Source organism: Crocuta crocuta, unplaced genomic scaffold (genome assembly GCF_008692635.1).
Source record: "Crocuta crocuta isolate KB4526 unplaced genomic scaffold, BGI_CrCroc_1.0 scaffold6, whole genome shotgun sequence".
NCBI classification, from domain to species: Eukaryota; Metazoa; Chordata; class Mammalia; order Carnivora; family Hyaenidae; genus Crocuta; species Crocuta crocuta.
The window spans coordinates 1,016,712-1,033,109 of record NW_027531917.1 but is presented as its reverse complement, the minus strand read 5'-3'; the positions used below and the strand labels follow the sequence as shown (position 1 = coordinate 1,033,109).

Genomic DNA, 16,398 nt, shown 5'->3' with positions numbered 1-16,398 from the left:
GGAATACAATACATGTATAATATCCATAAATGGAATTCCTCCATCCAAAAGAAACCAAGATAATAGAATAGAACAAACATCTAAAAGTATATTCCAGGAATACTTATGTAACTAAAAGAAGACTTACATCAACATAATGAAAGGATTCCCTGGAAGAAATCAAGGGTTTCACCAAGTAGAAATGAGGGGAACCATAAAAAGTCATTGTTACAAACTTAATAAATGAGAGAGGAGACTCAGAGAGGCGTCTCTCAGGAAACAGCTCTGGTGGCCAACAAGTAAAGATATAGAAGATCTGAATGACATAATCAATGAGCTATATATTAATAGCTGATGATACTTAACAATAAGAAAACAGAAAGTCAGCATTCCTTGGCAGTTTAAAGCACTTCAATAACACTTGGATCAGAATTGGAAATACAAACCAAAATTTTGCAATACAGAAAGAAAGAGTAAGTTCTTTGAAAAAACAAAATAGAGAATCCCAAGCTAACCTAATCAAGAAAAGGGGATTAATGAATCTACAAAATACCAAAAAAATATGAAAATGAGAAGGGTGTGGCCCTAACAGTCATTATACTTAATGATAGCTCTAAAATTATTATATGAATGTCATATTATGCAAGATTAGTCACATAGACAAAAATTAGAATATTTTATTGAGTTCAGAAATAGATATAAAACATGAGAATTTACAATATGATAGACTGTGATATCACAAATCAGTAAGACAAACAGCTTTTAAAAATAGAGCTGGGAAGTAGATAACCATGAAGAAAATATAGCATTGGATCTATAGTTCATTCAATACACCACAATAAATTTTAAATAGATTATTAATTTGACCGAGGCCCTTGGGTGGCTTAGTTGGTTAAGCGCAGACGTTGGCTCAGGTCATGATCTCCCAGTCCGTGATCTCATGGTTGGTGAGTTCAAGCCCCACATCAGGCTCTGTGCTGACAGCTCAGAGCGTGGAGCCTGCTTTGGATCCTGTGTCTCCCTCTCTCTCTGCCCCTTCCCTGCTCATGTTCTGTCTGTCTCTCTCTCAAAACTAAAATAAACATAAAATCTTTTTAAAAAATAGATAATTAATTTGAATGTAAAAGATGCAGCTTTAAAAGTGGTAGAAGAAACCATATTAACATAAGAAATATTTTTAAAACTTTGAGAGAGAGATGCATGGGGGATGGGCTTAGATGGGTGATGGGTATTAAGGAGGGCTCTTGTGATGGGCACTGGGTGTTGTATGTAAGTGATGAGTCACTGTCTACTCCTGAAACCAATATAGCACTGTATGTTACTAAATAAAATTTGAACAAACAAACTTTGGTATAAGGAAAATCTATTTGTTGCTGAAATACAGTTATTTACTTGGAGATATTGAGGAATTGGTTCCAGACCACACCAATAAAATGAATATTGGAAATGAATTTTTTTATTTCCCAGTAGATATAAAGTTATATTTGTACTATACTACAGTCTATTAAGTATGCAATATCAATCATTATACCCCCCCCAATGTTCATACCTTAGTTAACATACACTTTATCACTAAAAAAGGCCAATCATCATCTGAGCTTTCAGTGAGTTGTAATCTTTTTGCTGGTGGAAAGCCTTACGTCAATGTTGATGGCTGCTGTGTGACCAGGGTGGTGGTTGCTGAAGGGTGGGGTGGCTGTGGTGATTTCTTAAAATATGACAACAATGAAGTTTGCCACAGTGATTGAGTGTTCCTTTCATAAACTATTTCTCTGTAACATGCTGTACTATTTGATTTTATCCACATTTTACCCACAGTAGAATTTCTTTAACAATTGGAATCAATCCTCTCAAACCCTGGGGCTAGTTTTATCAACTGAATTTATATAAGATCATTTGTTGTCATTTCAACAATCTTCACAGCATCTTCATCAAGACTAGTTTCCACCTCAAGTAACCACTTTCTTTGCTCATCTGTAAGAAGCAACTCCTCATCCATTCCAGTTTTATCATGAGCTTACAGCAATTCAGTCACATCTTGAGGCTCCACTTCTAATTCTGGTTCTCTTGCTATTTCTACCACATCTTCAGTCACTTCCTCTGTGGAGGTCTTGAACCTCTCAAAGTCATCCATAAGGGCTGGAATCAAATTCTTCCAAATTCTGTCATGTTGATACTTTGACTTCTTCTTAATGTCATCTAGAATGGTGAACCCTTTCCAGGATTTCAATTTACTTTGGCCAGATCCATCGGAGGAATTATGATCTATGGTACCTCCAGCCTTGTGAAATGTATTTCTTAAATAATAAGATTTGAAAGTCAAAATTACTCCTTGATTCATGAGCTGCAGAATGGATGTTGTGTTAACATCTGGATAATTTGCTGCAGCTTCTATGTCAGCAGTTGCTGCTTTACCTTTTTTTGTTATGGAGTCAGCTTCTTTCTTTAAACCTCATGAACCAACCTTTGCAAATTTCAAACTTTTTTCCAGTTTCTTCACCTCTTTCAGCCTTCACGGAATTGTGGAGAGGGCCTTGTTCTGGATTAGCTTTTGGCTTAAAGGAATGTTGTGGCTGGCTAGATCTTCTTTCCAGACCACTAAAACTTTCTTCATATCAGCAATAAGCCTGCTTCACTTTCTTGTTATTCATGTGTTCACTGGGTTAGCACTTTTAATTACCTTCAAGAACTGTTCCTTTGCATTCACAACTGACTGTTTGGCACAGAAGCCTAGCTTTCAGCCTGTCTAGGCTTTCATGACTTCCTCACTAAGCTTAACCGTTTCTAGCTTTTGATTTAAAGTGAGAGATATGTGACTCTTCACTTGAACACCTATAAGTTATTGTAGGGTTATTAAGTGGCCTAATTTCAACATTATCATGTCTCAGGGAATAGGAAGGCCTGAGGAGAGGGAGAGAGATGGCCGGGGAACAGCCGGTGGGTGAATGAATAGTCAGAACACACACTTAACAGGTAAATTCACCATCTTATAGGGACACAGTGTGGTGGTGGGGGACTCAAAATAATTACAATAGTAACTTCACAGATCAGCATAACAAATATAATAACAACAAAAATTTTGAAATAGTGTGAGAATTAGCAAAATGTGACACAGAGACATGAAGCAAGCAAATGCTGTTGCAAAAATGGCACTGATAGACCTGCTCAGTGCAGATTTGGCACCAATCTTCAGCCTGTAAGAACCACGGTCTCTGCAAGTGCAATAAAGTTAGCACAATAAGACAAGATATGCCTTGTTAAAAGCCATACAATAAAATATTGAAAATTTAACCTAAAAACAAAGCTTCTGTGTGTGTATGAACACATACACACACACACACACACACAAAGGAGCTAAGCAACAAAGTAAAACAATTGCAACTTAGATAACAAGCAGGGAGCTAGTCTTCTGCAGACATAAAGAATTTAGAAGAGTCAGAAAGAAAAGGCCGAAAATAAAATAGAAATTTGGGCAAAGGACATAAACAATTTTCAGATAAAGAAATACAATTGGCTCTAATGTATATGAAAAGTTGCACATAGTCATTTCCACTGACAAAAATGCAAATTAAAATTATAAGGTGACAGTTTATTTTTCTTACGCAAGAGCAAATAATCCAGAAACTTTTGCATATATTTTGTTGATGTAGCTTTGGGGAAATAAGGATTCTCTTCATACATTACTTGGGAAGTACAAAATACAGCAATATTTATAGAGGGGAATATGGCAACATCTATTAAATGGCCTTATAGATGCATTGTACAGATAACCCTGCTTGTGTTCAAAATACTGTATTATAAGGCTATATATTATTACTTTGTAAAAAGCAAAAGATTCAAAACAATGCAAAGGTACATAAATAGGAACCTGATTAAATAAATGCTGGTACATTTGTGTGATGGAATGCTACACAGTGTGCCAAAAGAATGAGGTGGCTTGCTAAATATTCATATTTATAAACATGTATTTACATTTTTTAGATTCATAATGTATGAATCTAAAAAATACAGTGTTAAAGTTTTAAAAAGTAAAGGTACAAAACAATGTAGATAGTGTGCTACTTTTTTTTTTTAAGAAAAAGGAAACCGTGAGAGCTCATTACTTCAGCTTTGGTATGTATATGCCCTGGGAGGGTGCAGTAACGAGTGAGATCACCTCTGGCAGATTTTAATGTGGATGGGAATTGGTGTGGATAAGGGCAATCATGGGAAGGAGACTTTTCACTACATATATTTTATTCTGTTTGAATTTTTGAATATTATGAAAGTATAATCCCTCTAAAATTTGATGGTACTATTATAATCAGAGATTGATCTGTTTAAATTTTCTGATCTAGGTCACTCTTGTCGTATTTGTTGAGTTAGCTTATGCTCTTATTAAATATCTGTAACATGGCATGATTTTGTTAGCTCTTAATACTGCAGAAATTAATTTATGATTTCCAGTGGGCTGGTAATTTCCAGTAATATCCTGTTTTCATATTCTCTAAAATGTAGCTGTGACAAAGACCCTCAGACCACTGTCATTGAAAATGGCAGAAGCCAGCAAGGCCGGTTTTCCTTTGAAGTGTTCCGATTTGTGAAGCACAAGAATCAGAAAATGTCCACCGTCTTCCTGCACTGTGTTACCAAGCTCTGCAGAGCTGATGACTGTCCCTTCCTTATGCCAGTATGTTTTTAGCAACTTTATTTTAAATTGTCAAATTGATCTAAGCTAAAGGGTTATCAGGTGTTAGGAACTAATTTCTACGTGGAAAATGGATATGCATTGGGTCAAACAGTTTGATGTAGGATTTATTTATTTATTTATCCATCCAGTAAAGATCTATTGAATGCTTACTTTGTGCCAAGCATAATACTGAGAATACAGACATGTGTGCATGATTTTCTGAACTCATTTAGCTTGTCTTTGAGGACCAGGATGTCAGAGGTCGGCTCTGGCCCAGGTCCAAGGGTCCCTGAAGGATGGATGGTGTCGGCAAGGGAGGTGTGAGAGAGGCCCAAGAGTCTTTCTGGTCACCAGGCAGGCATCTCCGCTCTGACTGGGGCTCAACTTTATTTTATAATTAAGTGTTTGGGGGACAGCACAGAAGTGGCATTTGCCTTAAACAATAATTTCCGATAACAAACTTCTTTGATATGTAAGAATTTCCCAGAACATAGATTTGTAGAAGACTCCTGCATAACCTTTATCAATAGTGATTGAGGTAGCAGATTTAGATGCTTATCCTATGGGGAAGGAAGGTATCTTTAGCATATAAGACAATGTTTTTAGCATAAAAAGGGTGAAGTTACTTTTTTGTGAGTAAGGGTCAAAAGCTTGTTTAAGGCGAAGTATCAAGAAAAACAGGTCTTTCAGGAAACACCTTTGCTCCCATAATCACAAAAGAAGTTCATCAATAGGTTCCTTCATAGGGAGCAATCAGCATATTCAAGGCCAGAACAAGTCACTCCAAATACTGATCACAAATGCCTTGGGGGTCGGTACTCCAAGCAAAAACAATTGGGTGGGGGTGGATATCTGTCCTTAACTCTAAATTTGGCTCTTTGTCTCAGGGCCAGACTCCATTGTAACTCTCGTGTTCTTAGCCCCCTTTATTATGTAAGTCTTGGATCTGCAAGCCCCATAGGAAGAGCCTTTTGACAATCATCCACAGTGCTTTCATCTGAAATCACTTTTGAAAAGACAGGGATATGCTTTTCCTTATGAGGAATCTGTGTGGGGAATATCGGTCTGATCTGGAATATTGTGAGGCCTGGTCAATACCAGCAGCCTCATTTCTAACATGAGCCAGTAGTAGCAGAAGGAGATACCAGTTTTTGTTTCTCGTGGCAGGAGCTGTGCAAACGCTGCCATTTCCTCACTGTGACTATTATCCAGCAAGGCCAGTGTGGCTCCCAGCACCAGGAGACAGTCATGGAAGAAAATAAGACAAAAATGTTATGGTGCAAAGGCAGATGTATATATAGGTTGTAGTAGGAGGCAGTATTCACCTTTGTGAGAGAGATACAACAGGAGAAATTGGGAAGTCTGAAGGAAGACATAAAACCCAAGGTGTGACTTTGAAGATGGATGAATCACATAGGGGCAAATTCAAGAGTGTGAGACCCTTCATGCCAAAGGTTCACCAAAGTCAAAGACACATAAAACAGAGTAACCAGGAAACTACCTGGCCATCTGCAAGGTCGTGGAGCAGAGTAGAGGCTGATTGAAAAACCTGGGGAAGGTGCAGGGCTAGCTCTGGAAATGTAGATTTGGCCCTGATGGTCATGATTCCCTTGGATTACAAGTTAGAAGTTCTAAAAGGTGTGGGTCTTAATTGCATACAGCCATCATTAAAATACAGATCCATTTACTCGTGAATAAAAAAAAGTCTATTTCTGGCAGGCCCTCGGAGGTCACATCAATATTAACCTGAAAAAATGCAAGCACAGTTTTTTTATTTGGAATAGCTTTAGTATGTTTTTATTTATGCTCAAATTCATGCATTTCTTCACAAAAATTGATTGCTTTAGTCCTCACTAGCAATATCAGATGCGGTTAAATGGTGAGTCCACATTACCTTGTCTCTGTGCTGACCAACATTTCAGGGAAAGATTTATTAAAGGCTTGAGAGAAATAAAAGTACAGAACTTTGATAAACACAGCTCTTTTTCAGGAGAACCATTGAGCTATGTAAATTAATGAGGCAAAGCACAGTTATAACGAAGGAAATAAGAAATGTGGTCCAAGCCAGAAAAAGAAACACTGTAGCAGTTATATGCAAAGTAATTAAATAAATGCACAGAAGTAAATGAATAAAATTAAACATGTGGTATCTCTTCCAAAAGAATCTGCTTTCCAAATGGCCATAAAGAACTAATTTTGTGCCGGTGTGGAATTTCATTTGTTTTCATTAACACCTCAGATTTGCGGCCACAGAGAAAGGAGGGATGCAGGGAGGAGGACCACTTGGAGCCCCCAGAGCACGTCTGGAAACGCCATCCTCTCTGCTGGTCCCATCATTACTCGGAGTGGTAAGAATGCTTCTCCTTTTGTGTGTAATAATAGACTGTTCCAAAATGGCTTATTACTTGGCTTCTAAGGAGAACTCAGAGTGGTTTCTAAACAGCACTAATTAACTGTGAAACAAGATAAACTGCTAAGCAACTTTAATTTCACAGTAGTTTCCTGTTTACTCAACTTGCACACAAAGGGCAATATTGGCTTTACAATATTGCCCTTTTTACACAAACACATGCACACGCATGCGCGCGCGCGCGCACACACACACACACACAAGTATACAAATATACTGTGCAGGACATTTTTCACTCTCCCCTCCCCTGTCCTGCTCTCTTTCCCTGAAGACTGACCTGTGTGAACTGCACTCATCTGCTGCTTTGCCATCCAGTCTTTGGTTGGGCTTGGCCAGTAGGTGGTGCTATCAGAGGATGGAATTAGCCAAATAACTCCTCCCAGCCAACTTTTTTTTTTTTTACAGAACTGGAAACCCTCTCTTTAACCCATAGGCCAAAGAACTTGACCTTCTCTTGTGAATTCCCTACATCTGTATAAGTAGTCCTATTAAGCTTTTCTTAAAATGCCCAGTGTGAGTACCATTTGCTTCTTCCCAGGATCCTGAATACTACATACCCCTTCCAGTGCACTCCACAGTGGCCACGAATCTAATAGCCACAACTGTTTATACACATATATTCTCATGTTTACAAGTATTTGTAAACACACTCTCCAAAGGAATACTGCTTAATGTCAGTGTGAACCCAGGGACATTCGGAATCAATTGGATAAATCAGACATGCAGTGTAAACAGCACAAACTTAAGTCAGAAACACTGGTTCTAGCTCTAGCTTTTGTCTAAACAAGCTATGTGATGTGAGATTTTATTTCACCTCTTGGGGTAAATATTTCCTTATTTTTAAAATGAGGGGTTTGAAAAAGTTGCCTTTAAGTTTCTAACTCTATAGCTCTAAAATTGTCTTTTAAAAAAGCTGAATTCTGGTTTGGATTATATTCTAATAATTTTTTCTCAATATTATATAAGCCATAAGGCTATGACTGCATTTCAATTAGATTATTTTTACTTTTTCTCCCATGCGTCCTGTTCCACAGTGAAAAGAAAGTTTTGTGTGAAATAGGTAATTAAGAAAAAAATGGTTTTGGCCTAAAAAGTTTAGACAATTCCGGGGCGCCTGGGTGGCTTAGTCGGTTAAACGTCCGACTTTTGCTTAGGTCATGATCTCGCGGTTCGTGGGTTCGAGCCCCGCGTCGGGCTCTGTGCTGACTGCCAGCTCAGAGCCTGGAGCCTGTTTCTGAGTCTGTATCTCCCTCTCTCTCTGACCCTCCCCTGCTCATGCTGTCTCTCTCTCTCCTAGAAATAAATAAAAATATTTAAAAAAAAAATGTTTAGACAATTCCTTATTTACTCCTCTGTGTTTGTGTAGACAGAGCATTATTTAAAAACAAGCTAATAGGCTTTTAAAAATAATACAGAAATTTATTAAATATGAAATTTCAAACTTAGTCTGCACTCCCTGAGGTTTGGTATGTGTTTTGAATGGTTTGAAAATGACTGGTTGTGGCTTGTGAAAGGCCCAATTCTTATCTAGCTGTCAGAAATAGCTCCTGGAGTTACACCACATGGAAACTCAGCTCTTGTTGCCAATAATTAGGAATGCTTTTGGGTAGGCACAATAAAAAATATTTTTATTTCTATGAAACATATCTAGTGTCAGTTTTGTAGAAGAAAAAAATTTCTTGAAAGTGGCATTTCTCTGCCTGTGTTGAGTAAATGGCTTTTCCTCCTTACTAGCTTCTTTGCTTCCTTCTTACCTGGGCCAAAACCAATCTATATATTACAAAGTTTAAATAATTTATTAGTGTAAGATATGTTTTTATAAAGACCAACATTTCTAAGACCCCCAAACCCCAATAAAGATTACCAGATAGAAGTTTCTAATTCCACCATAACTAACAGCCAAACAAGTTTGGTAAGTTTCACCCCAACCATATTCAGTTGCCCAAACTATCTATGCTAAAACCTCAAAGAGCTGATGCCTTGATCAAAAATGTCTCTGATGTCATGTCTGGATGTCTTCTTTTCCAATTTCAGCCTATTTCCGTCTCATGGATAACATTCATTTTCCAACACAGTAGTGTTATCTTAGTCACCTCCATCTCTTCACTGGCAAAGCTCCCAAAGGATCATGTTCAGACCTTCCAGATGCCCTTCATTCCTCTTTTACTCTCTGTGGACTGATTTTTTATAATTTTGATAAATGGTAATAGGAAAGTGCATTTGTAGGCAATCATGGTGTCCTCACTGTGTAAGGGACCATATATGACAGTGTTCATATTATGATACTTATATCATAAGTATCAAAAAATATTATATTAAACTCTATATAAACACAGAACTCAGAAATCAAACCATATCTATCCACAGGAAAATTCTATGTGAACTTAATATCTAGCTTAATGACTAGGGCTACCTTCTTTTCTCAGTTTCACTTTATGTTTAACTGAGGTCAGCTAGAATTTATCTCTCTCGATCCTGTGGCCGGTTTTATATAGACAAGTCCAATTTCAGGCTTGATTTGCTCTCTTCAAAGCTCTCCGGCACTTGGGGATTTTTGCTCTCTTTACTCTCTCTTTACTCTTGAACCACTCTTTTCCCCTAGACAACTGACTTAGGGTCAAGTTTAATAAGTTGTTAAAGCACAATACTTTTGTTTTAATGAATCAGACATTCTGCTTATTCTTACTTAACATTGTTAATCTTTTTGTTGGTTGATTTAGGAAAATATTCACGTCTTCAAAATTTAAAGTCTTCAAAATTCCTGAAGTTCTTATTTTACGTCCTCACATGCTAAAAGTATTTGGTAGGGAAATGCTTATCTTGGGGTGCAATTCTGGAAATTCACAAGTGCAAGCACTGGAACACAATAACACCTAATTGTTTTATTACATAAAGTCTGATGGAAAAGTCCAAGCCAAGCTATTCAACTTGTGTCATTGAGTTTTATGGGGAGTTAATAATTCATTCAAGCTTCCATATAGGACAGGCACTCTGCTAGGAACTGGGAATACCACAGAGAACAAACCATAGTCTCTGCTCTCAGGGATCTTAGTGTTCAAAGGTAGAGACAGGCTATTAACAAACATAACACAATGGAAGGTAAAAAGTTTAAAGTTCTAAATTTGAAATATGTGGTCCATGTTACCACAAAGGTGATTGAAAATTAAAAAAAATAGTTTGCTTGTGCTAAGAAAGGAAAAATATTTATTCTGTATATATCTTTGCACTGACGTTTACTTTTTCCATTTATTTCTACTACTTATATGAGAGAAAAGCAGGGGGAAAACAATTTGTCTTCTACTTTGGGCTTCCAAACAACTGTGCTATTGCCGCCCTCACTTTCTTCCTGTGGGTCCTCAGCTAGTGGGATGTTTTTGGAAGAGCCCACCAAGTTTAGTATTCCAATCTGTTCTAACTCCAGAAGGTTTCTTTTAGCATATATGTATATGGTAAGACCAAATGTGTGTGTGAGAAAAAAACAACAACCCAAAAACAGAGCGTACATTGAAAAAAATCTACTGGACAACATCTACTTCCCCTTTGGAGCTAGATCAAATTTCAGGAGACTGGAAATTGACGGATAGCAGAAACAGCAACCAGATAAAGTGATTCTCTCTACCTTTATCCACTATTAAATACAATACCCGATAATAATCAAATATTATTTGAATAGTGTTTTGAGTGTTTTGATTTTAGTCATCTGCCAGAGGCAGAATGCTTTCAGTTTTTCAGCATCATGGAACCAGTAGCTAGTAGGGCTCATTTGACATGTTGTCTCAGGTGAAGATTTTGCCCACTGCCCAGTCCTTGTGAATAGCACCTCCGATATTGCTCTCATGGAAGTGTTGGTGGTAATGTGAGAGAGGAGGAGGCTATCCTGACCTCTTTCATTAACTTCAGGATGCAGAAAATAGTAGAGGCATCCAGTCCCAGGACTTTCACCTAACTTGGGGCACATAGAAGGATGGGGAATTCTATTCTTCAAAAAAAAAAAAAATTAAGAGCAAATATATGTGATTTCTAAACAAAGAATAACTTTGAAAATGCAATTTTATGTTTTAGCTATTGTGGAGAGTGCTGCTATGAACATTGCAGAGAAGGACAAATATCACATGTTTGCACGTATAGGAGGATTAGGAGGAACTTGACGGAGGAACAAGGGGGAGAAGAAGGGCGGAAATGGTGGGGGAAAGGGAGAGAAGCAAACCATGAGAGACTCTTGAATGCTGACAAAAACTGAGGACTGATGGATGTGGGGGGAGGGGGGATGGGCATGGAGGAGGACACTTGTGGGGATGAGCACTGAGTGTTATGTGGAAACTAATTTGACAATAAACTATTAAAAAAAAAAAAGAAAATGCAATTTTAGAGCATTATATATTCCTTTCATGTTTCAGTGAGGCAGCTTGTCTTGGAAAGGGGGCATGCAGATCTTTTAGAAGAATTGTTCACAGTTCATTCACTTTATCCATTTCCATGAGAAACAATGTCTTTATAAAATAGTGTGGGTTGGAGGTTAGGGTTTTCCTAAGGGTGTCCCTGTTATGAAAATTAATGCTCTTCCCCCCGCCCCCTTTTTGTCCTATAGTGGTACACTGCACCATTCTAAAGAATACTATAAATGAGAATTCTATCAGTTTGGGACATTGCATTTCAGGCTCAAACAGCAGAATCATCAGTTATGCCAAGACTCATATGTCTTAAAAGAAATGGCATCAGATAGTTTATAATATCACATCAGGTTCTTCCAATAAATTATTTCAAAATTATTTCAAAAACTAATACTGGAGTTTCATATGGCTTGAGATATTCATCTTTATAACTAAACACATTTTCCATACTTGGCTAGTTTATATGATTTTAGGAAAAGGATTCTGAAATTGAACATTTTGAAATTTTAACATATGTTTACCTTATCATGGAGGCCATGACAGATGGAAGTTTCTTCATCTGTAAAATGGGGGCAGCAATAATATCTAAACCATATGGCTGTTATGAGGACAAAATGTGATGATATATGAAACAGCACTTTGTAAACTGTATGGAATTACACACATGTTAATTGTAATAATATTTATCCTCCAAAATCAATCTCGCAACTGCACACATTTTATGGTTCAAGTAACAGACACTCACAGACACATACACACCCAAATGTTTAAGAACAGAAACAAAATCCACTCATTGTACAGGATCAGGGGTTAATGGCTATATGATTACAAAATGGGTAACACAAGTTGGGAAGCCAGGTGAATGCATTCATTCCATGTATTATTATGTTTGCCAGGGATGAGTAAAAAAATCAACAGCTTTAATCTTTTACTTAACAAATGCAAAAAAAAAAAAAAAAAAAAAAACCAACAAACTACAACTCAAGAGTAGGAGTCATGTTTTCCTTTCATTTAGTTATCAAGTGTGAATTTATCTTTTTGGAACTTAAAATGTTTTTACAGATTATGATGGCAAATTGGCAATACTTAAAACAGAGGAGCACTAAATAATGAATACTTCTCTAAAACAGAATAACAAATGGCAGTTTATAGGGCTATAAAAATTGTAATAACTGTAAACAATTACTGCCCCCACTAACCTGACTAAAGAGATAATGATGGAGCAAAGTTGGCAAGAAAAAATATAGTACGGTATATTTTGCAATTCTATTTGTATGCCTGAGGCAGTGTCAGGGTGTGGGCCTGGGGAATGGATAGATAATAAAATCTCAGACACATGGAACAGGAAATGTGAAGACAGAATAATTTCGGAAGATTTTCGTTACTGCCTTAACCATGGGGCTTTTGGTGAAGGGAAGGGCACATGTAGGTAAAAAGTAATCATATAATTATAATACACCTAGGTAAATATTTAAAGATACGATATTGCTTTTCTTTTTCTTTTCTCCTCCAGATGAGACTCCAACCAACAATTCACAGCTTGGTAAGATAACGAACATACATGGAAAATAAAAGTATGATTTTGCAAAATTTTAAGTATTTTTTGATAACGTGTAAAACTCTAGACAACTAAATATAATGAGTTCTGGTTTTACAGGTTTGTTATATTTTAAATAATAGTTCACTGAGAATTTCTAAACTCATATGTGACCTATTGGTCAATTTTTATAGCATTTTATAGATAATTTTGTTTTTGGCTGCTCAGGGATACCTGGCTTCTAACCCACATAATCCTTTGGTTACTGGATTCAATATAGCCAAATAGATTATAGCATGAATCAATGTCGTGCTGTTACTTTGCAAGATAGCAATGACGGATGTGTTGCAGGTATGAATTGGGATGAAGTGAGATAAATCTGATAGTGGACCTTCCCACTGTGTGTGTTGTTATGCTTGCAGGTTCTCCAGGTGAACCTCCCTTCCAGCTGAATGCCATCACCAGTGCACTGATATCAGGGATGGTCATCCTGGGAGTCATGAGCTTTTCCCTTCTCCTGTGCTCACTGGCCCTTCTACACAGGAAGGCACCCACCAGTTTGGTGTTGAATGGCATAAGAAACCCAGTCTTTGACTGACTTTAACAGGTCCCTTCTCTCGGGAGAAGGATTCACTGACTATACCCTGTGTGACTGCAGTCAGTGTTTTCATCCAAACTGAATGCCAGCCAGCATTTGATATATGTAGGTTTGATAGATTTCACAGTGTAGTTCGTCAGCATGATGATAGTGAAAGAATTTTGACGGTTATCACTCTTGTCACGTGAGTATGTGGTCAGCCCTATCTGTATGGCACCAATGGGTGTAATGACGTCAAGCAAACAATATTCAGGACTTAGATCTTACAAGATCAGTCATATTTCATTTTATTTCAATTTTCGTTTGATTATTGGTTGTTATAGAGATAAAAGGTGGAGATAGAAAAAAAAGTACATTTGTTGCATTTTTCCCCTTAAGCATTAAAACCCAGTGTGATGGCATTTAGATTGTTTATACAGTCCTAAAATGAAAGTTATTTGTTGTTGTTGTTGTTGTTTTGTTCCAGATAACTCCAGCTTAGGGATATGTTTTAACTGGACTGGTCCATTTGGACACCTGAGATTTAGTTACTGTTTCTATGACCTGTGTGTTTTTGGGTGATTTCCATGTCTATGACATTCATTAAAAAAGTAAAACAAACAAAACACAACCAACAGATTCTTGGGAAATGTATCTTAACCTGGAGCATCTACTTATGTAGCAGACAGTAAAAATAGTTGTTAACCTCTAAAGGAAACCAAGTGACCCTAGGTCATTATTCCTTTGCATGGGAATGGCTGTGATCAGTTTTCTCGTGGTTCCTGTGAGAACATCAGCACATGTTTACTCTCCTCCCAGGTAAACAAGTCAGCCGCCTTTGCAGCTGTGCTTCCAGTGGTGAGGCAGCTGTGAAGATTATTCTTCATTCAAGAGAATGGGAAGGCAAACCATAGTTGTGGGAGAGGATATTGCCCCCACACATAAGCATAATGTTCCCATGGGGTTTTTAACAACATAGTTTCCTTTTCCCCCCCATGACAAAGAGTAAACAGAGTAGATGTATTCTGCAGAACATTGTTGGAGTCTCTACGAAAAAATGTCCTTTTCCCACAAATTTCTGATGCTGGCAAAGCAAATAATCTGGAAGAGCCCTACTTTTTAAGGTGTCTTCTTGAAAGTGTCACGATTGCCATGGAATAAACAGTATTTTCCTGTAAGAGTAAACTGCAAGAAGTTGTGATCCTTTGTTTTGCAAAAAAAGTGTTTAAGAGCCAAGTTTTAAGCAGCCTATATTCTTACCAAGAAATCATCTTTCTCTTTGTTTAGTCTATTCACACAACTGAAAAGAAAAATTCAGTGACAAACATCAAAACCTAACATGTGTGGCTATTACGATTCCTACATTAACCAGAACAACTGCTCTAGAAACTAATTTCTGTTCAACATTTGTGACCCATTGTTTAGGACTTAACTTACTATATTATATGCAAATCACTATATAATTTTAAATTTGTTTCAATGAAGCACCTATGCTCTGAAATTAATAATTAAATCAATCATCAAATCAAAAAACACTGTCTCCAATTTGCCTGAACAGATCAGAAGTAAGTCTTTATATTATAATAATTAGCTATCTGATTACCTCAACTTTCTTTTTCAAGGTATAGACACACAGTGAAATGAGATCTGGAAAGTCTTCAGATAATTTATTCAATATGAAAAAGTCTAATAGTTAAAAAGGCAATCTCCTCTTCCCTGTGTTTCTTCAAGATCACTTTGAAGTGACCATTCTGAACTTTGATCTGTGGTTAAAAATTTATTTTCTACTTTAAAGGGAAAACTCCTTTGGAAAAAAAATGTGTGGACCATGCATGCTACTTATGTGACCTTATTTGTACATGGAATAGTGCTAAAATAGTCTAGTAAATCTATTTCAGATACTTTAACTGAATTGCCATTAATGTGAAGATTAAATCCTGTGCACAGGATACTGTCATTGAAACCAGTTGATCAGTTTGATTTTTGTGCTTTAGGGATGGCTGCTGTTTTCGGTGTTGACCTTTTACATTCTACATACCACTTTTTAAAAACTGAGTAATGGACACATCGTTTTGCAAGCAACTTTCTTCTTGCATTACTTTTTTTTTTTTTTTTTTTTGCCATCCTTTCATCATAAATGGGAGGCTCAGAGCTACAATGAGCCCACCCAGGTTTGTTTTATACAGCTTTGTTCTTCTCAACCTGCTGTTATGTGTAGTATTTCGTTACACTGAATATTTTGGTTACTATAGTGTGAAAACCTTACAAAATATGTGCAAACGTTCCTTCAGTTTTAATACCTCAAACTGTGTTTTTGCACTTCAGGGGTAAGGTCTGATGACATGTAAAAGGTGATTGTTTAATAAAATAATTGTAAATGAATATCTTTAAAATAGTCAACCTGTTTTTTTTTTTAAAGATATTTCTCCTTCCTACTCTCAACATCCTCTTCCTGCTTTCACAAACAATATGAAAGATTGAACTTAAAATAAGCTACCTGTTGCAACAGGGAAGGGCTGTGAGCTCTGGAGCTAGATGAAGTTTGTTCTCTCCATATGGAACCTCCTGGTTACGGCTCTGTGTCAGGAAACATATCCCAGAGATCAGCTGATGGTAAAGAAGAGTTCTTTACCTTGAGTTTGAACACTGACTAAAATTGAGCCTATACTTTTTAAAACTTTGAGGGAAGAGTAAGAACTGGAAGGACAAGGACTCAGCTTCTTCCCAGAGTTCACAGGCTCTCATGACAGATCCATCAGGGTCTGGCTGCCATCCCTTGATTGGGAAAGTGACAGAGAGTTGAAAAAAGCTTTTCCTGACTCAGAGAGCATCTAA

At 37.1% G+C, this 16,398-nt stretch overlaps 1 protein-coding gene across 13 annotated transcripts in view; it reads left to right on the top strand.

Moving 5' to 3' along the window:
* The window catches only part of ZPLD1 (zona pellucida like domain containing 1), a 335,829-nt gene extending 319,884 nt beyond the window's left edge, over window positions 1–15,945 (top strand). For all 13 annotated transcript variants that reach the window (XM_077774868.1, XM_077774866.1, XM_077774861.1 and 10 more), the window contains 4 exons: window positions 4,477–4,648; window positions 6,888–6,996; window positions 12,963–12,992; window positions 13,409–15,945. In XM_077774868.1, the coding sequence (XP_077630994.1) occupies window positions 4,477–4,648; window positions 6,888–6,996; window positions 12,963–12,992; window positions 13,409–13,584 (487 nt within the window). In that variant the 3' untranslated portion in view covers window positions 13,585–15,945. The remainder of the gene's footprint in view (window positions 1–4,476; window positions 4,649–6,887; window positions 6,997–12,962; window positions 12,993–13,408) is intronic.
* Window positions 15,946–16,398: the final 453 nt, after the last annotated feature.